The sequence below is a fragment of the Aythya marila genome, assembly GCF_965140915.1.
Source record: "Aythya marila genome assembly, chromosome: 10".
Classification (NCBI taxonomy): Eukaryota; Metazoa; Chordata; class Aves; order Anseriformes; family Anatidae; genus Aythya; species Aythya marila.
Window position 1 is genome coordinate 9,519,755 of NC_139051.1, and position 25,265 is coordinate 9,545,019.

The following is a 25,265-nucleotide window of genomic DNA, read 5'->3' on the forward strand; positions in this document are numbered from 1 at the left end:
CGCCGGCACCGGGAGAGGAGTGGGGGGGGGGGGCGGGGGGGGGGGCAACGGGGAAAAAAGGGGGGGCAGGAGGAGGAGGAGGAGGAGGGGGGGCGGCCCCGGGCCTGGTTCTCCCCCCACCCCCACCACCACCACCCCCCAATTTCTCCCCCCCCCCTCCCCGGTGCGGCGCAGTCCAGCTGCGGCGGGCCCGGTGCGGCGGGCGGGCGGCGGGGGGGGGGGGGGGTCAGTCGCTGTCGCTGGAGTCGCTGCTCTGCTCGCCCTGCACCTTGTTGCGGTGCTGCATGGCGCGGTGGTAGGCGATCTGCACCGACTTGCGGATGTTGGACTTGCGGCCCTCCAGCATCTTCTCCTTGTCCAGGTCCTGGTTGACCCCCAGGGGCACCAGCTTGGTGCGGGGCAGCCACTGCCTGCGGGGAGCCGGCGGACGCCTCGTTTGAGGGTTACAGGCGGCTGCGTGCAGCCCCCCCGCTGGTTTATTTCACACCCCCACCCCCCCCAACCCACCCTTAAATCCATAGGGGCGCACCCCTCAACCCCGCGTCCCCGCCCGGGCCTCACCAAGTGCGCTTGTTGTCGAAGAAGAGGACGAGGTAGAGGTGCTCCCGCGCTTCCTGAGTCATCTGCTCACCCAGCTTCAGCACCTCCAGGGGGGGCACGGGGATGGGGACGCCGTGGTGGAACATGCCCTCCCGCGGCATCTTGGGGTCGATGATCTGGCAGGGGGGCAGGGGACGGAGCTCTGACAGCGAGCCACGACCCGGACCAGCCCCGTGCCTCGGGGAAGCTGTAATCCCACCTCCCACCCGCCCCCAGACCCGTCTCTCGGCACCAGGACAGGATTTGGGGAGGCGCGGGCAGCCCCACTCACCAGCGCCGGGTAGGACGGGTACCCCCGGCACTTGGCCCACACCAGATCCAGGGCGTCCAGGGAGGAGTCCTCGTCCTCGGAGAGCCACCCCGCGCCGCGGCCGATGCCCTTCCGCACCACTGCGCCAAGAGAAAGGGGGAGAGGGGCCTCAGCTGCGCCCCTCCGTGCGATGCCGGGCACCTGGTAGGGCGCTGGGAGGTGCCGGTACTTACTGCTGTGCCCCACGCCTCGCCCGGCGCCCACCGAGTAGGATTCGTTCTCTGTCCCCGACGTGTCCTCGCTGCTGTCCTCGGGGAAGTTGACGCGGGAGAAGGAGGGCTTCCCCCGGCCCTGCTTGGAGGGCGTTGTGCTGAGAGAGGGAGCGGAGCTGTTAGCGGCGGTCACGCTTCCAGAGGGCCACACGGGTGGCTCAGAGCTCCACCAGCCAGCCCCGGGAGCTCGGCAGAGCTACAGCAGGCAGCCCGGCGCTGCTCCCACCCAGGCTGGGCCCCCAGCCCCCTTCACCTGGGAGCAGAGGCCGCAATTATGGGCGCTGTCCCCAGGGAAAGGGGCAGGTGGGCTCCCACGCCTTGCCCCACGGCTCAGCCGCCCCCTGGCACCCAGGGACACCGGGGTGAGGTACCTGGTGCGGTCCGAGGCAGCGCTGCTGCTGCTGCTGCTGCTGGACTCGGAGTCGGAGCTGCTCCGAGGGAGGTTGCAGTCGTTGCGGTACACCAGGAAGCTCTTCTTCACCGGCTGGTTCCCGCTGCTGAAGCCGTTGGCGGGCAGGTCTGGGGAAAAGAACGGCCCAGGAGGGCGTTACGAGGGCGCAGGGCCCTGGGGCAGCCTCCCCGTGGGGCCGTGGGTGCCGTGCTCACCCATGGGAGCGTCCTCCGTGGACTTGTCGCTGTCGCTGTCGGAGCTGGAGCTGGGCCGGGGGCTTCGCCCTCGCTTCCTCTGCCGCTGGGAGGAGCCCATCATGGGGAGCTGCGGGGGGCCGATGGGGCTGTTGCCGTGGCCGGGAGCCATCTGGCTGTCTCGGTTCTTCGGGGGACGTCCCGGGCGTTTGGGGGGTCCTGCTGTTTTCGGGTTCTTCTTGGAAAAGAGCACTGAGGTCCTCCTGCCCACTTCGTGCGCCGGGGTGGAAGAAGAATTGGGGCCCAGACCTGCAGGGGGGAGGAGAAGGCACCGATCAGCCACAGCCCGCGGGACCTGATGGGGACACGTGGTGGTGGCAGAAAGGACAAGATTCGTGGCTCAGGAACTGTCCCACAGGATCTCCCATCCTGAGCTTCACCGTGCCTGCCCTGAGGGCCAAACCACTCTGCTGGGAGTAAAACCCAAGTGGGGCCACCAGAGAGCACCGGGCACAGACGCCCTCATTTTCCATGGGCAGTGAGGCTCCGCTGCAGCCTCTGGACGCTGCTTGCACAAGCAGCTGCTTTCCCCAGTGCCTTGGGGAGCGGGATGCCAAGGTGACAAACGCCCGGTGACACCTCCCAGCTCTACCTGGGGACCTGCGGGGCACTGCCTTCGCTGTGCTCTCCCAGGAGGGCAGCTCAGCGCCTGCCAGCACCAGCCAGCTCCCGGGAGCAGGGCGCAGGCACTCAGCTCCTGGCAGGGTGTTTGGGGCTCGGCCGTCAGCGGGTGGTGAGGAAGATGTGGCCTCAGGAAGAACCCATCTCACACCTCACAGCAGGGCATCCTGTGCCACGAGGCTCAGTGACAGCCAGTCCCTCAGCCACACACAGGAGAAGGCCACCAGATGAGCGCTGAGCACCACGCACAGCCCTGCGGCTGCTCCCAGCACAGGAGGTGGCTGCCTTTGCCTTCCCCTCCTTGCTGCGGGCAGAGCTGGTGACAAAACACCCAGCAGGGCTCCACCATCCTCGGATCCCCCACTGGGGAGCTACCAGCGGGGAGCCCGGGGATGTGCAGATGCTGTGCTCTGCAGGGATTTGGGGCCACCACCCCCACGGGACTCCCCCGTGGGGTGGGATAAAAGGGAATCCTCCTGAGACGAGACTTGCCCTGCTTCTGAGGAGGAGCTACAGGCAAGGCGTGTGCATGGAGCTGCCCGCACAGCCCTCCTGTCCTGGGAGACACCTGGAAGGTGGCTGCTCCACCAGACAGCCTGCCCAGAGGAGTTTCCCCGCGATTCCCCAGGAAACCCAGCAGCATTTTGGAGGGGGCGGTACCTTTGCCGGTCTCCTGGCTGCTGCTCTCCTCGGCAGCGCTGTCTGTCTGCAGGTCCTTCTCGCAGGGGTTGTGCGACTGCAGCACTCCCCTGGCGGAGGAGCTGTGCCGCTCCAGCCCGTCTCGGCCCAGGTCGCGGGGGTGAGCGAGCTTTCTCCGCAGGACCGTGATCTCCTTCTTGATCATCTTGGCCCGGCGGGACCGTCCTATGCTCTGCTTGCCCGCGTTGACCTCGTCCAGCCGCTCCAGCAAGATCTTCAGCTGCTCCTCCAGGGGCAGGTGCTTCTGGTTCTCCGAGAGCAGCAGCCGCACGTCGTCTGGGGGCACAAAGAGGGGCAGGTGGGTGAAAGACATCAGGAACTCTTTGGGGACCCTTTGCGTGGAAGGGCACGGGGCTCCCCCTCAGGAGGGAAACAGCACACACAGTACCAAAGACCTGTGAGCACAGCAGGTTACCCTCAGAGACCCAGAGAAGGAGCCCTGCTGGAAGCAAACCCCTTGGGGAAGGCGGGCTGATCAGCAGCACGGGGAATACCAGGGTTCTCATCAGCCAGGGCAAGGGCACAGCAGAAAAACAAGGGGATTGTAACAGGGTGCAGCACAAACAGCAGAGCCAAAGTGACCACGAAACATTAGAGAGTAGGGAAGTTTGACTGCCTGAAGCCTCAGCAGCTCACTGGGGGGCTGATTCCAACCAAGAGCAGGAAGAGGAACCGAGGGGCAGGCCTGGGAGAGGCAGCAAGAACAGCCCCAGGTGCCCGAGTGCTGCGGGCTGAGCTCCGAGCAGCCCCTGTACCCCAGGACGGGGGCCGAGTACCCACCGTCGTCGACATCCTGCACCTGAGGCTCCTCCACAGCCACGCAGTGAGGGAAGTGCATGCCTGTCTCAAAGTCAATGCCCATCTTCTCCGCCTGCCGGCGAGCCTGCCGCAGGACCGCGCCCCCCTGCTCCCGCAGCCGGACGGCTGCCCGGTAGAAGATCGTGTCTTTGGCGTTGTATTTCAAACAGTTGTTGATAATCAGGTTGAAATCCTCCTCGAAGTCGTCGAAGTTCAGGTAGCGATAGGCCTCCAGGTTTTGTTTCATTGTCTGAAAATCCATCGGCTTCTTGATGTGGTCCAGGTAGTCCGGGACCTGCAGGAGAGAACGGCCCGGGGTTAGAGCCCGCCGCCCCCTGCCAGCAACTCCTGCTCCAAGAAAACAGTGGTTAGAGCCATCAGCTATCGCGCTCTGCTGCCCTGCCCCAACACACCTCTGGAAACGCCCCCTGCCTGCACAGCTGGACGGGCAGTAAGACCTCCAGGCCACGCAGTCCGGGTGCTGCGCTCAGCCCCGTGGGGCAGACAGGCACATGGCAGCGTTTTTAAGGTTCCAGTGCCCGGGGCAGCATCCCCTCCTCTCCAGGCAGCGGGCTGTGGGAATGCAGAACGCCACGAGGCGTTCCCATGGGGATGGGGAGGAGGAACCCCAAGTGCAGCCCCTGGGGGTGAGGGTGGGTGTGGATATGTGGAGCAGAACGGCCCAGGTGGCAGTGATGGCTGCGGGTGGCAACACACAGCACGGACACCCCCGTGCCCACCTGCACAGCACCAACACCCCCCTCCCACCTCCCCAGGCGGGGACATGTCGATGACAGGCTCAGCAATCACTCCCCTTGCCCCCAGCGGAGATAATACGGGGGTCAAACCCATTCCTGTGCCGTGCTCGCTGTCCCCCAGCAAAGGCTTTCACAGGACAGGTAGGAGCACGCCGCCTGCCCGGGGCCAGAACTCTGGCACTGCCTTTCCCTGCCACGAGCCCCTGACGTGTTGCTGACACCGGGGAGTCACCAACAACACGAGCAGGAGGAGCTGAGCGCTGTGCTCCTGGCCAGCAGCAGCTCCCAGCCCAGCTGCCAGGCTTTTTGCTGACCCAGGGGGGCAGTGCCACACACGTCCCCCCTCTGGGGAGCGGTGCCAGGCCGGGCGGGCCAGCAGCAGGCTGCCCAGGGGCGCTTCCGGAGCACAGCCCCCCGTGGGCAGCCCGTGGCACGAGCGAGGGACAAGTTTGAGTGAAGTAGAAATCTGGGGGAGGGGGTTCTTACTTCGTAGATTTCTGTTACCTCAGACAGAGGGACCGGCTCGCTGAAGATGTTGCCCGTGTCTTTCTCCTGCAGCTGCTCGAGCGTCTTGCGGAGGAGGATGAGGAAGGGCGTGAGCTGCATTTCCAGCGCCACCTGCTGCACTTTGATCTGAAACAGCGCGACGGAGCACCGCTGAGCGCCCCTCAGGGACGGTGCCACCTCTCCCCGCTGCTGCAGGAGGCCGCCCTCCTCGAGGGGACCCCGCAGGGGCACCACCTGCACCTCCCCTCTGGCCCCGGTCCCCTCACGCCAGCCTTGCGCAGCGGCCACCGTCGTGCAGAGCTGCCAGGGCAGGGCACAGCGCACCTGAGGGGACCCCACAGCTGGCAGAGGGCACCCGACCTGCACCCCGGGGAGCCTGTGCTCGTGCCCACCCCAAAAAGCACCCCGAGGAGGGCGGGTGACCGTTACCGTCTCTCTCTTGAGCTTCTCCCGCTTGCGAATCAGCTCCACCAGCAAGCGCGCGCGCTCCAGGTCGTGGCGGAGGCGCTGCCAGGACTTCAGCTGCTCCTTCAGGGCCCAGTTCTTATCCTCTGTGTCTCTCTGCGGGAACATTGGAGACCGTGAGCCCATAGCAGAGGTGCTCCCATCTCCATTTCCCCAGCGCAGGGAGCCGGCACACCCGGCTGTCCCAGTAAGGCTCCTGCTTCTCTGGTGGTGTGAAACGGTCCAGCTGCTGGCCACAGCTCACTACCTGCTCCCTGCTCACCATCTAAGGGCTGTTAGGATGCCGGAAAGCGGGCACACAAACCTCTAAAAATGCTCTGCCTAACGTACCCGAGTGCAGGCAGCCGCCCAGGACCACAGACCTACTCCGCCAGGGGCTGGGCAGCTGCTCACAGCTCCAGCAAAGGGCACCAGGGCAAAACGGGAGCGCAGCTCTGGTTACCTTCGCTTCTGGGGCACCACAAAATGCTGACTTTTGTTCTGCTGCTGTAGCCAAGGATGAGCAGAAACTGTTTCAGCCCTTCTCCAGCAAATAAAAAAAAAAAAAAGAGGGGGCAAAGGCAGGAGAAACCTCCGCCTGATCACGGCCTTCAAAGGGCTCGGAAAGACTCAGATGGGGGAGCCAGAAGAAAAATGGTCCTCTGGCACGAGAGGCTTCACATCTGCGAAGCACTGACTAATGGCTGAGGCAGGCAGCACGCTGGAAGCAGCACCCACAGGGAGCGTTCCCGCAGCGGTTTCAGGCACAGTGAGGTTTGGTTTTGTCCAGACCACGCCTGGAGCTCAGCGGCCTTCCCTCTCGATGCCCCCCGCCACGGCGGCCTCGGGTCGGAGCCGCTTCTGCCACGTTTGTCCCAGCTGCCGGCCGCGGGCGGGCGGGAGGAGCGAGCTCCCTGCGCGCAGCGGGGCAGGCTTCCCTCCCTTCCCCGTGGCAGCCTGCCAAAGGCGTCTCCGCCTGGCAAATCTCTGAGCGCCGAGAGCGGAGGGGAAGCAGCGAGAGCAGGCAGTGGGGGCTGCCCCTTCCTCAGCCGGGAGGTGGAGCCCTGGCTTCTACCCCTTGTCCCGAGCCCGCGGGCACCGCATGCAGCAGAGGCTTTGAGCCCGCAGCTCCGAAGGCGCAGGAAGCACACGTGGAAGCCCGGGATGCCCCTGAGCACCCCAAAAGGCAGCCCTCACCTGATCGCAGTTCCTCTGCGACTGCAGGTGCGTCTGGAGGCGGCGCAGCAGGGGGACGCCGTTGCGGGACTGCCTCTTCAGCGTCCAGTAGCTGTGCAGCCGCTGCATGAACTGGCTCTTCCTCTGGATGGTTAGACGGTTGGTAATCTTGCTGAGCCTGAGGAAGGGACACAAACCACAGAGCCCGTCAGCGGGGCAAAGCTGGCTGCTGCAGAAGCCTCCGCCGGGGAAAGGCAGCGGCGAGGCCACCCGTGAGCTCCTCGGACCCTCGTACAGGGCAGGAATCCCTGCGTGCCCACGGCGTGCGGGGCAGCAGCACCCCCGAGGAGGCCAGCAGAAGGCACTCAGCCCCCCCCTCTCCTGCACACGCTTTTCCTTCCTCCCCCCGCCACCTCTCGGGCGTGAGCACGGGGCCGGCTGCGCCAGGCTGGGCCGTGAGACGGGGCCGTCAGCAGCTGGGCCTTCGGCAGCTCCCCGCGGCCCCCGCACGGCCCCGATTCACCCGGCTCATTATGCTGGCACCGAGAGGCCACCCAAGATGACAAAGGCCCCATTCAGCCGGCACCAGACAAGCGGCGGAGCCCCCAGGAGCCTGTGGTGTGAACAGGCCCGAGGAGGGGAGGGCAGGCTCTAGGAGAACAGAGCTTGCTGTTGGAGATAATGAAGGGCTACCCCAACCAGCCCAGACACCAAACAAAAGGGGTTTTCCTGCTCTACAATGGCAGGGAGCCTGAAGGGACTGGGACAGCCCCTTCCACCAGGGCTGGCAAGATCCCTGTGGCTGGGGGCGGAGGAAAGGGCCCCGTGCCTCCACGTCCCGCAGGGCCAGCGTGGGGTGACCCCACCTGCATCAGCCCCAGCCGAGAGCAGCCCCGTTTGCCATCGCTGGCCACGCTCGGCTCCTGCAGGAAGGCGTTTGGCATTCTGGAGGCGGCCCTCGAAGATGAATTAATCCCAACAGGAAGGCCTGGAGTGAGGCTAACAGCTTGCATCTCAGTGTGGGCTCGCTGTGAGCGCGCCAGCAGCAGGCAGAGCCTCCAGCCAGCCTGCCAGCGCAGCCACACAGGGGAGGAGAGGCGCTGCTTGGAGAGCAAACCCCGGGCCAGCGAGGCTACCACACGGTTAGCACACGAGCAGGCAGTGGCACGAAGCCATCAGCCCTGCAGCAGCGACCTGCCCGTGCACGTTGCCAGAACTCCTCCCACCGAGCGAAGCCGCGGCGCCCGCCCCCTGCCCTCCTGCCCCACGGGAGCCCCCCGAAGGCCTGGAGGGTGCTGAGCTCCTGCTGGGGGGCGGCCCCGCACCCCGACGGCTGCGCTCAGGTGCTGACGTTAAACCGGCAGTGTCTATTTCCTGCCCTCCTCCACGGGGCTGCGCACCTCAGCGCCTCTCCACAAGGCCACCAGAGGAAACCACGAGCAGCCCCGGGGAAGGAGGTGAAAAGCCCGGTGTGAAAACGGCAGCGCCCGTGTGCTGAGCAGGATGGAGACGCCGGGAGAGGGAGAAGCTGCCCCGCAGCTCGGGGAGGGCAGCGGGAGGTACCTGTGGGGGGGGATGCAGGGGACAGAAACCACGGGCGCCGCCGCTCGCTTCTCCGCCAGGATCTTGCGCGCCTTCTTCATTTTGATCCTGGACTTGGCCTTGGCCTTTTTCACCTTCTCGGAGCTCCAGCCCTTGCCCTCCTCCTCCTCCTCCTCGTCCTCCTCCTCCCCTTCGCTGTGGGACAGGGCGGGGAGCCTGCGGACGGAGCCCGGGGGCGTGTGGATGTCGCAGTAGGCGGTTTTGCGCACGCTGAAGGAGGTGCCGTTGGCTCCCGTCTCGCGGACGGGCTCCATCTTCATGTAGAGCCCGGCCTGCTGGGCGCAGGTGACGTGGAACGCGGTGTAGCAGTTGGCCTTGTGACACTGGATGCAAGCCCCGGAGCCGCGCTGCTTGCAGATGTAGCAGGTGAGCTTCCAGCGGGCGGGCGGGATGTGCTCGATGCTGTCGATGGGCTCCAGGAAGACCGTGTTGGCGAAGCACACCTCGGGGATCCAGAGGGCGCACACCACGTGGGCCCAGCGCCCGTCGTCCGTCTGCTTGAAGGCGCCGCCCTTGTTGGGGCACAGGGCGCAGTCCACGGCCCGCGAGGGCGACTGCAGGCACCTCCTGCAGAGCCACTGTCCCTCGGGGATGTAGGGCACCCCGTAGCACTCCTGGTGCACGGCCAGGTTGCACATGTCGCAGAAGAGGATGACGTTGCTGTTCTGGCACTCGCCGTCGTTGCAGATGCAGCACACGGCGTCCTCGTCCACCAGGGCGTTGGGGTCGCCCTTGTTGTGGCTCTCGAAGTAGGACTCCTTCTCCAGCCTGTCCATCAGGTACTCGAAGATCTCCTGGGGGATGGGGCTGACGCCTTCCGTCTTCCGCCGCTCGTTCATGATGTCCAGCCAGATGTAGTCCTCCTCGTCCATGTCGTACTCCACCTCCTCGTCCAGCTCCTCCGCCGACTTCTCGATGTACCTGGAGGGGGACAGCACCAGAGGGTGAGGGCACGGCCAGTGAGGGAACATTTACACGTTCCAGGAAAAACACCAGAGGGGTGTGCAGGAGCAGGGGGTGGCACCGTGCCCCGAGCAGTGTGGCAACCACAGCGCCCTTGGCACAGGGCAGCTGGGTGTTCAGACAGGATAACGAGCCGCGGGCCTTGGAGACTCATCAGTGCAAGGAGCCTCCAAGCAGGTACCAGGTGCTCTGGGGACAGCGACCTCGTTCCCAAGGCACAACAGCACCGGCCCTGCTGGCAAACGGGACCAGAAGGCACAGGGTTTCCCTAAATCCAGCCACCCGCCCGCTGCCAGCCGTGGGCAAGGGGAGGATTTGTAGGGAAACAAGCTGGGAGCCCCCGTTTTGCTCCAGCAGCCGGCACACAGCATCACAGCAACCACGCTGTGGGGAGCTCGCTCCCTTTTCACACACAGTTACTGTTCTGTGACGCCAGGTTCTCGGGCAGCGCGGTGGCTGGGAGCGCAGAGGCGGCCGTGGGGGTGTTACTTTGGGGCTCAGTTTGCTCCCTGCTTGTTTTGGGTCACTGAGCTTACCCAACCTGCACGGGGCATGGTGCTACCGCAACCCATTGGGCAACGAGGTTACGTTCAGCCTGCAGACACATCCTACAGCCAAACCTTGGTGCTGGGGGGTGCCCAAAGAAGGCAGAAGGATGCTTTCCTTCGTAGGGTCGCACAGCAAGGAACGCACGGCACCAGCAGGCTGCTGGCGAGTGGCTATGGAGTGACCAAGAGCCCTGCAGGCACCAGGCCCTCCAGAAGCAGCAAGCTGTGAGTGCAGAGCCACGGCCAGCTCCCACGGTGCGTGTGGACACCAACCTCCTCCCAACCACCCCCAGGAGCCGCACAACCTCCCTGTGAGCCCGGAGCCCAGAGCCCGTCTCCTTGCCCGTACCTGTAGTAGGAGGTGGGTCTCGGCGGGGCGTCGGGGGTGTCCTGCTCCAGCTCTCGGTACACCACCTCGGGCAGCTTGGGGGCGGCTCCGGCCGAGGCGTTGTGGTGGTGGTGGTGGTGGTGGTGGTGGTTGGCGTCCTTGCGCTTCTCCTTGTTCTTGTGCTTGCCCGCCTTGGGCGCCGTGGCGGCGGCGGCGGCAGAGGCGGCGGAGGCGGCGGCGGCGGCGGCGGGCTGCCCCTCGGCGTTCTCCTTGTTGCTCCCGTTATCGGGCGCCTCCTCGGGGCCCTCCTCATCCTCGGACACCACGTCCAGGTTGTCGAAGATGCTGATGCGGTGCACGCGGCCGTGCAGGTCCACCTCCACCATGCGCTGGGCCTGGGCGTAGGTCAGCACCTCGCGGCCGGGGGACTGCGAGGGCTCGGAGGGGCTGGGGGAGCGCTTGTTGGCGGCCCGGGCCTGCCGCCCTTTCTTCTTGTGCTTGCGCGGCGGGGCGTGAGGCGGCGGCGGCGGCGGGTGGTCGTGGTCATAGTGGTAGAGGTGGTACTCGATGCCGCTGTAGCTCTTGTAGATCTTGCGGCACGAGCCCACCGGGCACTCGTAGGGCGGCTTGGTGGCCCGCAGGTTGTGGCAGAACGTCTTCACGTCGAAGTCCACGCCCATGGCGGACACACCGTCACCGTCACCGCCACCGCCACCCCCCCCCCCCCGGCCCCGGGCACCCCCCGCCCGCCCCCAGCGGCTGCCGCCGGCCGGGCCGCAACAATGGAGGCGGCGGCGGCGCCAGGCGCGGGGCGGCCGCTGGGTAAAGCGGGCGGAGGGACGGGGGAGGCACTTTCGGCACGGCCGCGGGGAGGAGGGGAGGGGAAAAAATGGGAAATGGGGGTGGGGAGGGGTGGAGGGGGGCAGGACGGAGTGGGGAAGGGGAGGGGAGGTGGGGAGGGGGTGAAGGGGATTTTTTGGGGTGTTGAGCGCATTGGGAGGGGGGTAGAGGGGTGAGGCGAATCTGCGGGAGGTGGGGTTGTGTGTGTGGGGGGTGGAGGCGCGCGGCGGGCACCGGGAGGGACGGGGCGGGGCGGGGAGGGGAGGGGAGGGACGGGGGGCACCGGGACCACCGGGACGGGACCCAACGGGGAACACCGGGAGGGACGGGACGGGACCCACCGGCACCGGGACGCACCGGGCCCGGCACCGGGGAGGGATCCTGCGGGAAACACCGGGATGGGACCGCCCGGGACCGGCACCGGGGCGGGTCTGACACCGGGACACACCGGGAACCACCGGGACACACCGGGACGAGGCTGAACGGGGCTCCCAGGGCAGCACCGGGACCCACCGGCACCGGGACGGCCCCCACCGGCACCACCACCGGCACCGGGACCGGCACCGGGACCCCTGGGGCAGCACCGGGACCCCCCGGGACCCGCCCCGAGCCCCCCCATGCCCGGTGCAGCAGGGCGCAGGCCGGTTGCAGCGCTTTATTTACAGCCGGGACCGCCGGGACAGCCCCGCCGCCACCCCACAACCTCCCCACCGAGGGCTGCGGGGTCCCGGCGGAGCCAGGCAGCCCCACACCGGGACCCCCCCGGTGCCCACCGGCCCCGGGCTCCCCCGTGGGCTTCCCCACGCCGCCACGGAGGGCTCGGGGCCGGTGCCCCCCCGGTGCCAGCCCCGCTGCGGGGCTACTGCGGGTCGGTGCAGCGCGGCTTGATGTCGCGGGTCTTCATGTAGGACAGGAGCTGCTCGGGGATCTCGGCCAGCACGTCCTTGGCCAGGCGCGCCATGCTCAGCACCTGGTTGCCCGAGTCGTCCACGTAGTCCCGGAACGGCACGAACTGCGGGAGGAGGCGGCGGGCACGGCCGGGAAACGGCCCTCCAGCCATGCCCCGTGGCAAAGGACGCGGCCCCACGGCACGGGACACGGCCCCATGGCACGGGATGCAGCCCCATGGCAAAGGACATGGCCCCACGGCCACCCCGTGCCACCGGCCGTGCCCATAGGAGGCTGCTCCAGGGCACAAGGGCAGCGTCTGCCCGACCCCGTGCCCCCACCCTGTGCCCATCTCCCCCCCGATCCCGTTACCTGCACGATGTCCCTCTCAGCGTAGCGTCCCCGCGAGGACACCCGCACCTCGTCGCCGTCCAGCTCCTCCATGGCTGGGGGCAGCGCCGCTCAGCACCCCGCCTGCGGGCAGTGCCCGCGTCCCCCAGCCCCGTCCCTTCCTCCGGGACGCCCCCGGTGCCCCGAGCCCCGCTCACCGTCGAATTCAGCCGGCCCCACTCCCACGATGATGATGGACATGGGCAGCGCCGAGGCCTGCGGGGTGGAGGCGGAGGGGCAGCAGGGGGAGCACCCTGAGCGTTTGGGGTGCTTGGGACCTGGTGGCACAGCCACGGGTCGCACTCACGGTGACGATGGCCTCCTTGGTCTGCAGCATGTCGGAGATGACGCCGTCGGTGATGATGAGGAGGACGTGGTACTGGGAGCCGTCCGTCACCTGGGCGGCCGTCCTGCGGGCACAGGGGGGACGGGATCCCTCCAGCAGCCGTCCCCGTGTCACCTCGCTGCTTGGGGTGGCAGGGGACAGCCCCGTGGTGCTCACCCGGCCACCTGGTTGATGACGGGGGCGAAGTTGGTGGGCCCGTAGAGCTGCACGGTGCGCAGGCTCTGCAGGTAGGACTCGAGCACGCCCTCGATGCCGTTGCAGCTGGGGTTGTCCTCGTTGTTGTTCTGGGGGACGGGACGGGCGCTCGGGGTGGGGGCACAGCTCCCTGCTCCCTCCCACGGCTGCGGGGCAGGATGCGGCCAGGCCGGGCGCTTCCCCAACCCGCAGGCTGGGGCTCCCCAAGACCCCCAAAGCGCACCAGGGGGAACTGGTGGGAGATCTTGCCGTCGGGCGGCAGCTTGGCCCCGAAGCCGTAGGCGGGGAAGAGCTTGTCGCTGTCGTAGTCCTGGATGATCTCCCCGACGGCCTTGAGCGCCAGGGCGTAGGCGCTGAGCTGGTAGGGGCTGGCGTAGTGCAGCGAGGTGGGCTGCGACGGCATCCCTGCGGCACAGCGCCCGTCGGCACCACCCTGCCGCCGCCGCCACCGCCGCCCCCCCCGGGCAGCCCCCTCCCGGCCGCCGCGCTCACCGTTGGAGGCCGTGAAGTCGATGGCGACGGTGAAATTCAGCTGCGTCCTTGGAGGGAGAGCGAGGGAGGCTGCCGGCCCCACGGCACGGTGCGTCCCCTACCCGTGCCCCCCAGCCCCATCGCTTGGCCCCACGCCCCCACCAGCGCCCGCAGCTGCCGTCTCGGCACCCCCAGGCTGTGCTGTCACCAGCACCACGGTGCCGGCCACCCCGTCGCGGTGCCCTGGGTGTCTCGGGGGGACACCCGGCCCCACTCACCCGCCTCGGATGTAGTCAACGAAGGTGAACTCGGACTCGACGGAGAAGGAGAGCAGAGTCACCTGCGGGCACACGGGGGGGTCAGGGCCAGGCCCCCGCCGCAGGCAGGAGCCCTAAAAGCATCCCAGCCCCACTCACGGTGCCGGAGTTGACGTACTTCTTCTTCTTGCACTTCTTCCTAGGGTTCAGCACCTGTGGGCACGGGCAGGTCCCACTGTGGGGCTCCCAGCACCCCTGGAACCCCCCCTGGACGTACCCCCCGTACCTCATACACCGTGAACTGGCTCTGTGCTCGGGACAGCTCCCGGTAGCTGGTGGCGAACTCCCCGATGAAGTCGTGGCTGCGGGGGGAGCGCGGGGGCCGCGTGTGGCACGGGGCGAGGGGCGCCCCGACGCCCGCCCCTGCCCCTGGGGGCACGGCCTCACCTCCCGTCCCGGTCCCAGTCGTACACGTCGATCTTCACCGTGCTGGGAGCAAAGAGGGGCTCAGGGGGAGCCACCGGCACGGCCACCGTGACTCCGGGGCCGTGGGGACGCCCTGCCCGTGGCACCCGGGGCTCGGCGTGCCAGCGCTGTCAGAGCCGCACCGCGTGCCCGGCCCGCGGCTCTGCGGGGAGGGGAGCGGGGAAATTTGGGTCACGGCAGGGCTCTGGGGAAGGGGGGGAAGCTTTTACGTAATTTGGGTTGCAAAGGAGGGAAGAAAAAAACACAATAAGGACCCAATTCGGAGCTGCCTGCTGCTGCTAGCGGGGCTACACCTGCCGGGGAGGTGCTCACGCCCTGCCCCGGCCCCACGGCTGCCCCACGGCACCGTCCCTGTCCCCTCACCGGGTCCCCAGCCCCTCACCGGGTCCCCAGCCCCTCACCGATCGTAGTCCCCGTTGCAGAGGGCGCGCACGGGGATGGTGAAGGGCTGCCACACCGGGTTGAGCGTGTTCTTCACCACCTCCGTCTTGTGGCAGATGGTGAAGCTGCAGGGACAGGGCAGGGTCAGGGCGTGCCGTGCGTTGACCCGGGCGCCCCGCGGCCCCGTGCTCACGTGCCGTCCTCGTTGCTGCGGTAGAAGACGAGGAAGGGGTCGGATTTCCCAAAAAAGTCCTTCTTGTCCAGCTTGTTGGCGCACAGCTGCATGGTGACGATGTCCTGGGGACGAGGACTGTCACCCCGGGCCGGCTCCTCGCCCCGTGCCCCAAAAGTGCCAGCGCTCACCCTGCAGTTGCTCAGCTCCTCGGCCAGCAGCAGGATGGTCCCGCACCGCTTCCCCGGGACCCCCCTGTGACAAGAGGCCAACGTGGGGACGCTGAGGACAGGATGGGGCAGGACGCGGGGTGCTCTGCGTGACCCCATGGTGCTGGTGCCTTCCCCCATGCACAGCGGGGCCGTGGGGGGGTCCCCAGGTGGGGCGGGTGGCCGGGGGCACGGTGTGGGACCCCCAGCCCCACCGCGGGGTGTGACTCACGTGAGGGCTCTCTCCAGGCGGCCCCGCTGGGACCCGATCACCTCCCCCAGCGCCACGAACGCCTGCCCCAGGAAGTCCTGCGCCCCGAGCAGAGGGTGTTAAACCTGGGGGCTCCTGCTGGCAGCCCCCCCCCAGACCCTCAATGTCCCCAACCTGTTGCTGCCCTGCCCCACGGCCACCCACCCTGTGCCGCAGGAGCCACCCCAGCCCAGGACACATCCTGCACAGCCAGGATCACCCCATGCACACACTCCACGTGCCCTGGACCCATCACGTCCCCCGCCAGAGCTGTTCCACGTCCTCTGGTCCCATCCTGCACACCAGAGCCACCACACATCCCCCCGAGGGACCGATTTCCCGGCGTGGCAGACACCTACCTTCTGCCAGTCCCGATGCGGCATGGAGAGACGAAGAGCAGGTTGAGCCCCCCGAGGCCAGGGGTGCCTGTCCCACCCAGGAGCCCCCTCAGGGGCACAGCCTTGGGGTGCCTCCACCCCCAGCAGCTCCCACCACGCCGGGGCATCTCCCCGTGTCCCCCAGCCCCGCGGCGCTCACCTGCTTGTAGATGGAGCAGCTCTTGGAGTCCACGTTGTAGCTGCCGGCAGCAAAGCAGAGCTGTGAGCTGGCGCCCAGACACGTCCCCACGTCCCCACCTGGCACTCGGGGACCCCCGCAGGCCCCACGCTCCATTTCCAACCCCTCGGCCCCTCCGCGCTGGGACAATTTTTATTGCCTCGGTGCTTTGTCACGGTGTCCCACGGGGGCTCAGCACCCCTGCCCCGCTCTCCCCGTGGCTGCGGAGGCACTCACACGTCGAAGCGGAGGTTTTGCTTCTCCTCGAAGTAGTAGTCGAGGACAAACTTGCGGACGAAGTCGGGGTTGAGGGTGTTGTCGATCACCTCGGTGCGCCCAAACTGCGGAGAGAGGGGTGAGGGCGGCCCCGTGCCCGCCATCCCTCCCCATGGCAGCTGCCCCAGCACTAATCCCCGCGGGGATTAGCAGCGAGGAGGGATCATTAGCGTGGCAGTCGGTGGCCATATGGGCCCATTTAACCGAGCCGGGGATTAGCCAGGAGCGGGCACGCTGGGGGCTGCAGCACCCCTGGCGTGGGGTAGGGGGGAACGAGGCGAGAGACGCGGCGCTCACCTCCTTCCACTCGCTGCTCCCCGCGCCCTGCACGAAGAGGACGACCACTGCGGAGAGAGGAGCGGAGCCGTGCCGTGCCCTGCCACGCTGTGTTCACACCGCAGGCAGCACGCCCCGGCCACCCACCTGGGTCAGATTTGGAGAAGGTGTCCATGTCCAGCAGGTTCCTGGGGGGATGGAGCCAGGCGTGAGCGGCCACGCGCTCGCTGGGTGTCAGCACCCAACCCGCTGGGGGTCCCCGCGTCCTCCCCAGGCTGGGCTTTTGGGGGATGGCCCCAATCGAGAGGGCAGTGCTGGTGCTTTAGGGCCAAAAGCCCCAGCACCCATGGGACACGGGCAGGAGGCCGGGTGGAGGGAGCCCATCGGGACGGCGAGGAGCAGCGTCTCCAGCGCTGACAGTGATTGAACACGACAGGAACCCATTTACAGGACAAAACCTTCCCCGGTGCTGCCGGCGACGGCTGAGCACCCGCCGCACCCCGGTCGCGGGAGTGCAGCTAATGGAGAGCGCAGAAGTGAGAAGAAAGCAGACACTTAGCAGGGGCCGGGCAGCCCGCGGGGGCCAGCCCGCACCACCCCACGGCTCCCCCAGCGCAGCAGGAGCCGGAGCACTTTGATCGCTGCCGTCGTTGTGCTTTGACACCGGGGAGAGCTGGGGGCTGCGAGCGGCTCCGCTGGGATCCTTCCTGCGCCCCGGTGCTCAGCCAGCTGCCCTGGCCCAAGTGGAAAGGGCTGGGGGGCAGAGAGATGCCCCCACCAGGCTGTGCTGGCAGCCCTGGATGGAGCTGAGCCCTCGGGGGGCTGCAAAGCTGGGGCCAGGCTGTGCCCCCACAGCCCCTCCGCCTGCTGCCCAGCGGGGCTGGCAGGGAGGGAGGGGGCTCAGCCGGGACCCTCAGAGCATCCACAGGGAGGGGGCACAGCAGCCCCCAGCCCAAACGTGGCCCGGAGCTGGCAAGAAGGACTTCGGGGCCACAGCGGGCAGGGCGGTTGCTGGGGGCAGAGGCCTTCCCTTGCCCCCCAGCACAGGGGACGCCCCCGGTGCCGTTCCCCGGGGGCAGGACCCCCGCGCGGGGCTGTACCGAGGCACCGAGCAACAAACACCCCGGGGCTGCGGGCACCGAGCCGCTCCTGGCCCCGCGGCCCCGCGCACGGCGGGCACCGGGCAGGGCACAGCCGGGCTCCCGCTGCCGGTACGGAGCCCCGGGCAGCTCCGGGAGCACCGGAGGGGAGCGGGCGCAGGACGCGGGGCTCCCGGCGCATCCCCCTCCCCCGGCCCCGCCGCTCCCACCCGCCGCCGAGCCGCCCCGCTCCCGGCTCACCGGCAGGACACGGTGAGCTCCACCTTGGTGCCGGGCACGCTGCCGGCCGCCGGTTCCAGCGCTCCCGGAGACGCCATCCCCGTGCGGGCGCCGCCGCTGCTCCGCGCCGCCTCCTCCCGCGCCGCCTCGGCGGGCGCGCCCGGGGGCGGGCACGGGCACGGCGGCCCCGGCCCCGGCGGCAGCGCCGCCCCGGTGAACGGGGGGCTCGGCCCCGGGCCCCGGCACGGAGAGGAACCGGGAGGAGGGGGACGGACGCCCGGTGGGCGCCGCGGCTCGGCCCCGCCGGGAGCCCCCCGCCGCGGGTCGCGCCCCGGGGGATGCTCGGTGCCGGCTCCCGTCCCGTCGGGGCTCCACGTCTGGAGGCGCGGGCTCGGTGCTATTTCGGTGCCGCCGCTCGCGGAGCGTGGGCCGGGCTATTTATAACCAGCGGCGCCCCCGCCGGAGCCGCTCCCGGCGCCCGGTTCCCCCGCGCCGCCGCCGCCCCCCGGCTCTGCCCGCCTCCCCCCCGCCCGCAGCCCAGACACGAAGAGGCGGAGGGGCTGCAGAGATGGCTTTACTGCACCAGGGGCCTCGGAGCCCCCCCGCTGCTCCCCCAGCCCCACGCAAGGGTGGCCGTGAGCCGGAGCTCGGCGTGGGGGCCGGCGTGTCCCCAAGGACGGGGGTCCCGGCTCGTCCCGGGGCCCCCCGGGTCTCCTCCAGCCAGCGGTCGGTCCGGGCGCTCAGAGCGTGCTGCTGCCTCTCAGTCCCACGCCCCGCACGAACTGCTCCAGGAGCCCCCCGATGGCCCCCGAGGGGCTGGGGGGCACGGCCTTGAGGCCGATGGTGCGGCTGTAGCTGGCCAGGAAGGAGGAACGCACTTCTTCCAGCCGGGACTCGCGGTCGCTCGCCGACACCAGCCTAGGAGACAGAACGGGGAGGTCAGCGCCGGCGGGCACCCCGCTCCCAGCCCCGCACCCGGGGCTGCACGAGGTGGCAGGGCTTGGGCTGTGCCCCTGGATCCCGCAGGGAAGGGATCCCCTGGTGGTGCTGCTGCCCCCTTGCCCGGCAGCTCCCCCCTGGTGTCCTCCTCCACCACCACCCCACTCCTCACCATGCGTTCATACAGAAATTGTTGCTTTGGCCCCACAGGTGCGGGCTGACATCAGCCCCCCCGTGCCAGCTCCCTGCCTTGCTGTGGGTCCAGATGGAGCCCGTCCACAGCTGCCATGTCTGGGCAGTCACTTCCACCCCACTTGCACTCGTCCATTGTTTCCCAGCCTCTTGCTGCCCCTGCGGGCACACGGAGAGCTTTGAGACAGCACGAAGGTGCCAAAAACCAGGGCAGAGACGCGTTAGCACTGCCCACGGGCAGGATGCAGCCTGCAGAGGGTGGCACGGTGTCCCCCAGGCCCCGCTCTCCTCTCCAGCTGGGCTGTGCACCTGGCTTGGTGCTCCGAGAGGGGCAGGAAGGCAAAGTGTCCACTGAGGGAGCAGCGGAAGGCGAGGCAGCCCTTCAGAGGCAGCCCGAAGCCGGCCTCGCTGCGCGCCTCCGCACTGTGCCCACGGCCCCCGGGGAGAGGAAGGCGTCCCTCAAAGGTCGCCCCAAGGGCACAGCGCGAGCCTCCCCGTCAGAAATTCTCTTTCATCTCCCCAGCGCCCGGGGCCCGGCTATAAATTGGCACAGCTAATTTGAACGGGAGCGTTAACCACCCACAGCCAGCAGCTCCAGTCCGGAAACGGCAGCGAGAGGATGCGGTGGGAGGGCTGTAAACAGCGAGCGGGGCTGCGGCAGGCAGCACGGCCCGAGTTTACAGCGCCGGATAATAAGGAGAAGCCAGAGGGCAAAGTAGAAAGGCAACGTCTCCAAACACAGAAAAAAAGGATGCTTTTTGGTAAGCTAATTAGAAGGCAGAGCTCGTCAACCTGCCAGCATTAAAAATAAGCTGCAGGAAAGCATGGCTGGCTGGCGTGCCCAGCTCAGCGATCTCAAATGGCAGGCGCAGAGGTAAGAGAGGTAAGCGAGGCTGGGCAGCGGAGTTGGGTCCTGCAGCTCCTGGTTTTCACACCTCTGCCCAGGGCAGGCTGTGTGCTCAGACAGCTTCTTTCAGAGAGTGAGAGACTGGGAGGCGCGGGTTTGGCCAGCCGGCTGCTGCCAGCCCCCGACAGCTCAGCGCCACCTCGGTGCCGAGGTCCAAGAGCAAAGCCAGGCACGTGTCCTGGCCAAAACCCCGTTGCCCTGCCCTGCTGCACAGCCCCTGGCAGGGGGCACGGGACCAGAGGAGACGGCCGGAGCCCCAGCTCCATGAGGACCCTGAGAAGCCCCACACGAGCACAGGGAAACAGGGTGTGAGAAGCGGACCTTCGCCCCACACTGCTGTGCTGCCAGTGGAACTGAATCTCTAAAATCTCACTGATAGCAAAAAAAAAAAGGGATAAAACTAGAGCAGGCTTCTAAGCAAACAGAGCTGGGCAGAGCAGAGAGAGGAGGCCCTGGGTCAGGCTTGGCACGAGATCCTTGTGTTCCCTTCCAACCCCTGCAGCCAAGCAGTCCCCAGCCCACGAGCACAGCACCCCGCAGCGAAGAGCTGAGCAGGGCAAAGCACCCGCAGCACCTGCTGCACGCCCCAGGGAGAGGCAGCACCGCTGTCCCCTCCTTGGGAACCTGGCTGCCTCCAAGCTACAAGAGCCCACAGGCAGCTTCAGTGCTGCAGAGCCCAACTTCAACTGCACTTTTCTGCCACAATTCCCTGTCCTGGCGTTAGCTCCAGCTCCAAGAAGGGTGGCAACGGCTCTTGGTGCTGAGCAGCAGCCACCTAGCACGGCCAGGCTCAGGGGACAGCAAGGCAGCCACTGCTTTGGCCACGTGCTCTTCAGCCCCTTCTGATTCCCCAGACAGCCGCAGGAGCAGTGCAGCATGTCCCAAAGCAGCAGGGAAAATCATCACCCAGCCAAGCCATGCTAGGAATCCCCAGTGATTCCCCACCCAGCCAATTCACGGGTCTTCTAAATTCACCATCACTCGGGGAAGCAGCTCTGCTCTGCTCTGCAGGACAGCCCGCAGCCCTGGCTAGCTAGCGGCAGGCCCTCAGCTGCCATTTCAGCTCCCTGACTGAGAGCTTGCAGCCTGAAGGCACACGCCGAGGTTCTCCTCTCACAGCAATTAAAGCTCAGCTCCCGTCTTTCTGCAGAGGTGACTTTCAGCCTGGGGAGGGAGGCGTGCCTCCCAGCACAGCACCGTGCAGCAGGACGCGGGGGCTCTGCTGCCCAGGCCGGGTGCAGCGCCTGCAAATGCTGCTGCTGCATGGGGTCAGATGGAATAAAAGCCCCTCTCCCACTGCAGCAAGGCTCTGAACCCAGCAGGGAGATGTAGAAGATCCAAAAGCCAGAAGGGCTGGGGCACCAGTCCTGCCCTGACAAGCGCGCATCCTCAGCTGCACCAGATTTATGCCCAAATTCGCTCTTTTGGGGGAAAGAGAGAGAAAGGCCTCGTGCAGAAAGCAACTTGGCAGAGAAGAAGCCGGTTTCTTTCAGAGTCCAGCACAACCAGAGCGCGCTCAGTGCCAGAATTTCTCAGTGACAGAATTTGCAGATGGAAAGCGTCAAGGCAGCAGAGACGGGACAGCTTGTTACGGGCTCCCAGGCTTCTTCGAAAGCAGCAGGGTGACAAAGCTCCAGCGCTCGCCGACAGCCCCCCAGGGGACGGATCCTGCGTTCGAGACACTTACAGGCAAGTGCTAGGGAACTCATCCGGGAAGCTGCAAGGGAGAGAGGCGTCCGCGCTCAGGTTCGCCTGCTCCCGAATGCTGCCACACCCTGTCACCATCTGCCAGCTGCCAAAGTCTGTGGAAACGGAAGATCCGGGCAGGGAATGGTCGGCCGATCTGGGGCAGAGAGAGAGGGAGACGCTGCAGTCAGTCGGGTCGCTCAGCCACACGCCTTCCCCTAACGCCGCTGCCAGGGACGCGCGGGGACGGCTGCCAGCAGCGCCCGTGCCAGCGGCTCTGACGCCGTGGGACCAGGGCGCAGCGTGCAGCTCGGCCCCCGGCCAAGCCTTTCCTTTGAAAGCACGGGGAGAGCTGAGCTGGCCGGGGCAGACAAAGCAGCAGAAGTGCCCCCGGGGCCGGACAGGACAAAGCCAGCGAGAAGCAGGTGGCCATGCAGGACAGTGAGACCCGTCAGCGAGGTGCGGCGGCCCCAAATCCCTCAGAGATGCGGACGCAGCACTGCACAGGGGACATCCACCTGGCGCTCATTTCAGCTCCCAGGGCGATGGCGAATTGTTACTGCGACTGGGCTGCTGCTGAGGGAGATTTAGAGATCCTTGGTCCGCAGCCCTTAGAGAGGAGGTCAGTCCCTAGGCCCTGCCAGCAGCTCTGAGCAGAGCTGGTCGCTGCCCCTCGGGCACCCGCAGGCTTTTCCAGCCCCGTGGCAGAAGGGTGGGCAGTGCCAGCAGCCCGGTGGCAAAACATCTTTAGGGTAAAACAAGCAGCCAGGGGGGAGGTAATTGTTTGCGATACGTAACCTCCTGCCAGGAAAGGAGGGAGCAGGAAATCTGACAAGTGAACCTGAGGCGTCCCTCCAAAATCCCCGAGGAGCAGGCACAGGAGATGAACCCGGAGCTCTCGGCTTCGGGGGAGCGAGTAATTACTGTGCCCGTCTGCACAGCAGAGTGTACATTGCTGCAAGCACAGCCTGTGGCAGAGATACTCAATTACACACTCCCAAGATCTTCTGGATAATTTATCTGAGATCTGCCGGGCAGCGAGCAGTGCGAGAGCTCCAGCTCCAGCTCCGCCGGGCCAGGTACTCGCACGCCGTCTCGGCAGCTAAGAATAGCAGTGGCGCACTGCAGCTGCTCCCCGAGAGACCAGGGCAACGGCGAGGAATGCAGGATCTCCCGCAGCCAGGAGGGCCTCAGCAAGACCGGTGCGAGAGGGGGAATGCACAGGGGGAAAGCTGTTTGTGCTCCAGGTCTAATCCCCAGCCTGGCATTTAAGCAGGCTGATCAATACGAGCCCCAGAGGTCAGCAATAGGGCCCCGAGGTGGATGCAGACAGCAGGGGCAGTCCCACAGCTCGCTGCACCTCCACTGTCTGGGAGTTCAGGCTCCAGCAAGGCATCGCAGCAGGAACTGGAAGAGCTGAGCCTCACCTGCCTTGCACAGCCCCCGTCCTGAGGCTGCCGGATGAACCCAGCGAGGCTCAGAGGGGGGCTGCGAGCGTCGGCCACTGGGGAGAACGCTAGAGCATGTAGGAACGAGGGCACTTCCCACCTTGGAAGTGGAACAGTAGAACACGCTGTCAGAGATCAGGCAGGGCTAAGCTTCCCTGGAACATGAAGAATTCATAAAGGAAATGGAGCAGTTTTTCACTGACATCTCCCCTCTCCCTGCCTTTGCAAGACAAAGCAGAGGAGAGCAGGCAGAGCACTTGGGGCCCAGAGCACAGCGTGACACTGGAAGCACAGCAGGAACAGTGCAGAAAGCCGGGGAGAAGCACACGAGGACTGGAGGAACACTGCTTCAGCACACAGGCAAGAGGAGGCTCTCACCTCCCCTGAGAGGGCTGCACAGCCAGACAGGAAAAATAGGAGCAGTTTGGCTACACACGCAGTGACCAGAATTTGAGCTAAAGCAGTGAAGAGGTCTACGGGCAAGAGAGAAAACAGACACAGACAGCGTTACCATAGGACAGTAATGAGTTGCCAAACAGGACAGGCCTGGGGACAGGTTAAAAAAAAAAAAAAAAGGCTGTGAAGATGGCAAGCCTGGACAGCAGGAACAGGTGGAGATGGGCTTGGGTACGAAGGACTTCCAGGTGTAGATGAAGAGCTGCACAGAGCTCTGCAGCTCTCCTGAAGGGAGTGAGTAGCATCAGGGGGTGCCTAGGAGACTGCTCACATGGCAAACAATGAGCAAGACATGATCCAGGGCACAGGGACAGCAGAAGTGTCACTGCCCAGTATCAATCACACCAGGAGGTGAGTCTGTGACAAAGGTGAGCAGCAAATTTTTCCTACTTTGTGTGTGTGGCCCCAGCTCCCAGCTGCTGGCTCACCTTCCCTGGCTGCCAGCTGAGATCACACCAATCTTACACCACCGCCAAGAGGTGGATCAAGTCGCCTCTTGAACCTGTTCTTTGACAGGCAAAGAACAGGGGGGATATGATGAAAGCATCACATCCCTCCTACAAGACGGACTCGGTGGTTCGGCAGCCCTCTAACCCTTCTGGGGTCCCCGTCTCCACCAAGCAGCTGTGCAAACCCGGCAGCACAGCCCCCAGAAACTGCCTGACTGAGCCCGTCAGTGCCCAACTGCCCGACGACATGCGCTGCTTCGTCCTCCCCTCCACTTCATCCTCCCCTCCACGCTGCTCCGGGCAGCTCCGAATTCATCAAGCTCCATCTAACCTCACGGCACAGGAGCCCGGGAGATCAAGTCAGCTGATTCTGCCTCTCACCTCCCTGCAGCAGAACAAACACTTGATGATTAAGTGAATAAACTGATCGGCTGTGCACTGAGGCCAGGTCTTCTCTCCTGGCCTTAACAGCTGAGCCCAGCCGGAGCTACAACACCACGGTAGGCTTTCTCTATCCCCCATTGCTTCTCAAGAGAGGCTGCAAGAGCAGTGTTGCTCCTTAAAAGCTGAGCTGGGCTTGAGCCCAATGCCTTTAGGCTGACCGGTGCAATCCAGTCAGTGCCAGAGGTGAAAATGTCCCTGGTATTCCTGCCCCTGAAGTCTCCTGGTAAAACCTTGCTGCTGAGGCCCAAAAAGGGTTTTGCTGATGCCCCAGTGGGAGCTGTGGGTGCTGGGGCCCCAGGCCTGTGGGACCAACAGGTCTGCAACGCGTTACGGCCGTGCCAGAGGCCGGCCAGCTGGGGGGGCAGAGCAAAGCAGCCAGGTGACTACGGCAAAGCTGACACGGTTGGGAAAAGGGGGATACAGCAAGCCTTCAAGTTGCCGTATCTGCCACAGACATCTAATGGCAGACAGAAAGAGAATGAAAGTGAGCTTCACACACCCACCTCTTCAGGTCCGCGAGTGGGAAGAAACTCCCTCAAAAAGTGCAAAATTAACAAAATTAGATTAACAAAACAGAGATGAGCTGCAAGCTGTTCCTTCACACGAGGAAGGACCTTTAGCGGGCCGCAAACTGGCAATTCCTCGCCTGGAACGGTTCCTTGTAATTAGGTCAGCGCTTCCCATGCACCATGCTGCACGGAACGGAGCCTCTCCGAGCCCACGGCCACCCGCTCACCGGAGGAGAGCCAACACCGGAGGCACAGCGACGATCGGGGATCCTTCCGTGCCTGGATACGTAAGCGAGACCAGCGCCAAGTGCCCAGCAGCTCGGCTCTCCTCCTGCCCCCCGTCCTGCCCCCGCTCACCTGCCCCGTTCCTACACACCCGGGGCTGTTTGGGAGATATTCGGGCAGCGGCTCATTTGCCAGCACAAGCTCTGTGCTTCAAAATCAAGCGTTAAGAAGGCACCGTGCGCACGGGTGGGCTGGGGCAGCCTGAGCAGAGGGCAGCCGGTCCCTCCTGTGCGTGGGAGCAGTTGGCCAGGAGCGCCTGGCACCGACGGCCCCGGCTGGATCCCAGCCCGCTGGCTGTGGGCTGTGCCGTGCCCTAACAGCCCCGCAGCTCTGCCAGCACAACCACCTGGGACTGCGGCGCTGTCACCTGCCAGCCAGGGGCCTGGCGAGCCTGGTTTGTGGTCAGGTCGTGCAGCAGTGCCAGAAAA

General features: G+C 66.3%; 3 protein-coding genes across 6 annotated transcripts in view; all 3 read right to left on the bottom strand.

Moving 5' to 3' along the window:
- Positions 1 to 14: 14 nt before the first annotated feature.
- BRPF1 (bromodomain and PHD finger containing 1) lies at positions 15 to 10,999 on the bottom strand. 3 transcript variants are annotated; one of them, XM_082768239.1, is made up of 13 exons: positions 10,233 to 10,999; positions 8,334 to 9,293; positions 6,792 to 6,948; positions 5,580 to 5,711; positions 5,148 to 5,276; positions 3,868 to 4,180; positions 3,049 to 3,363; positions 1,729 to 2,016; positions 1,494 to 1,641; positions 1,084 to 1,220; positions 872 to 990; positions 562 to 716; positions 15 to 431 (listed from the first exon to the last, which is right to left on the bottom strand). In XM_082768239.1, exons 1-13 carry the CDS (start codon positions 10,889 to 10,891, stop codon positions 227 to 229), a joined length of 3,717 nt encoding a protein of 1,238 aa, XP_082624365.1. In that variant the 5' UTR covers positions 10,892 to 10,999; the 3' UTR covers positions 15 to 226. The 3 variants fall into 3 exon arrangements, with proteins under 3 accessions (XP_082624365.1, XP_082624366.1, XP_082624364.1); XM_082768240.1 differs by having other exon boundaries at positions 15 to 410; positions 10,233 to 10,998; XM_082768238.1 differs by having other exon boundaries at positions 15 to 410; positions 872 to 1,220.
- Positions 11,000 to 11,436: 437 nt separating this feature from the next.
- Positions 11,437 to 17,643, bottom strand: CPNE9 (copine family member 9). Its single transcript, XM_082768263.1, has 20 exons — positions 17,544 to 17,643; positions 16,351 to 16,391; positions 16,225 to 16,271; positions 15,889 to 15,992; positions 15,634 to 15,673; positions 15,079 to 15,155; positions 14,829 to 14,892; positions 14,659 to 14,762; positions 14,486 to 14,590; positions 14,046 to 14,087; positions 13,885 to 13,960; positions 13,758 to 13,811; positions 13,620 to 13,681; positions 13,363 to 13,409; positions 13,094 to 13,275; positions 12,832 to 12,959; positions 12,637 to 12,739; positions 12,488 to 12,545; positions 12,312 to 12,385; positions 11,437 to 12,063 (listed from the first exon to the last, which is right to left on the bottom strand). The coding sequence occupies exons 1-20, from the start codon at positions 17,618 to 17,620 to the stop codon at positions 11,911 to 11,913; spliced, it is 1,638 nt and encodes a 545-aa protein (XP_082624389.1). The 5' UTR covers positions 17,621 to 17,643; the 3' UTR covers positions 11,437 to 11,910.
- Positions 17,644 to 18,083: 440 nt separating this feature from the next.
- MTMR14 (myotubularin related protein 14) overlaps positions 18,084 to 25,265 on the bottom strand; it is a 30,084-nt gene continuing 22,902 nt past the window's right edge. The window contains exons 18-19 of one of the 2 annotated variants that reach the window (XM_082768259.1): positions 21,248 to 21,403; positions 18,084 to 18,440 (exon numbers count right to left, since the gene is read on the bottom strand). In XM_082768259.1, coding sequence (XP_082624385.1) covers positions 18,263 to 18,440; positions 21,248 to 21,403 — 334 coding nt within the window. In that variant the 3' untranslated portion in view covers positions 18,084 to 18,262. The remainder of the gene's footprint in view (positions 18,441 to 21,247; positions 21,404 to 25,265) is intronic. The other variant, XM_082768260.1, reaches the window with a different exon arrangement.

Excerpts from the sequence above, each read along its gene's own strand:
- CPNE9 (XM_082768263.1), bottom strand. The coding sequence starts at position 17,620 with ATGGCGTCTCCGGGAGCGCTGGAACCGGCGGCCGGCAGCGTGCCCGGC. Across the intron at positions 13,812-13,884 it reads GCCAGTTCACGGTGTATGAG|GTGCTGAACCCTAGGAAGAA; the intron begins GTACGGGGGGTA and ends CCGTGCCCACAG. Across the intron at positions 13,682-13,757 it reads AGTACGTCAACTCCGGCACC|GTGACTCTGCTCTCCTTCTC; the intron begins GTGAGTGGGGCT and ends GTGTGCCCGCAG.
- BRPF1 (XM_082768238.1), bottom strand. The coding sequence starts at position 10,891 with ATGGGCGTGGACTTCGACGTGAAGACGTTCTGCCACAACCTGCGGGCC. Across the intron at positions 5,712-6,791 it reads CGCAGAGGAACTGCGATCAG|AGAGACACAGAGGATAAGAA; the intron begins GTGAGGGCTGCC and ends ATGTTCCCGCAG. Across the intron at positions 1,642-1,728 it reads CACGGAGGACGCTCCCATGG|ACCTGCCCGCCAACGGCTTC; the intron begins GTGAGCACGGCA and ends TCTTTTCCCCAG.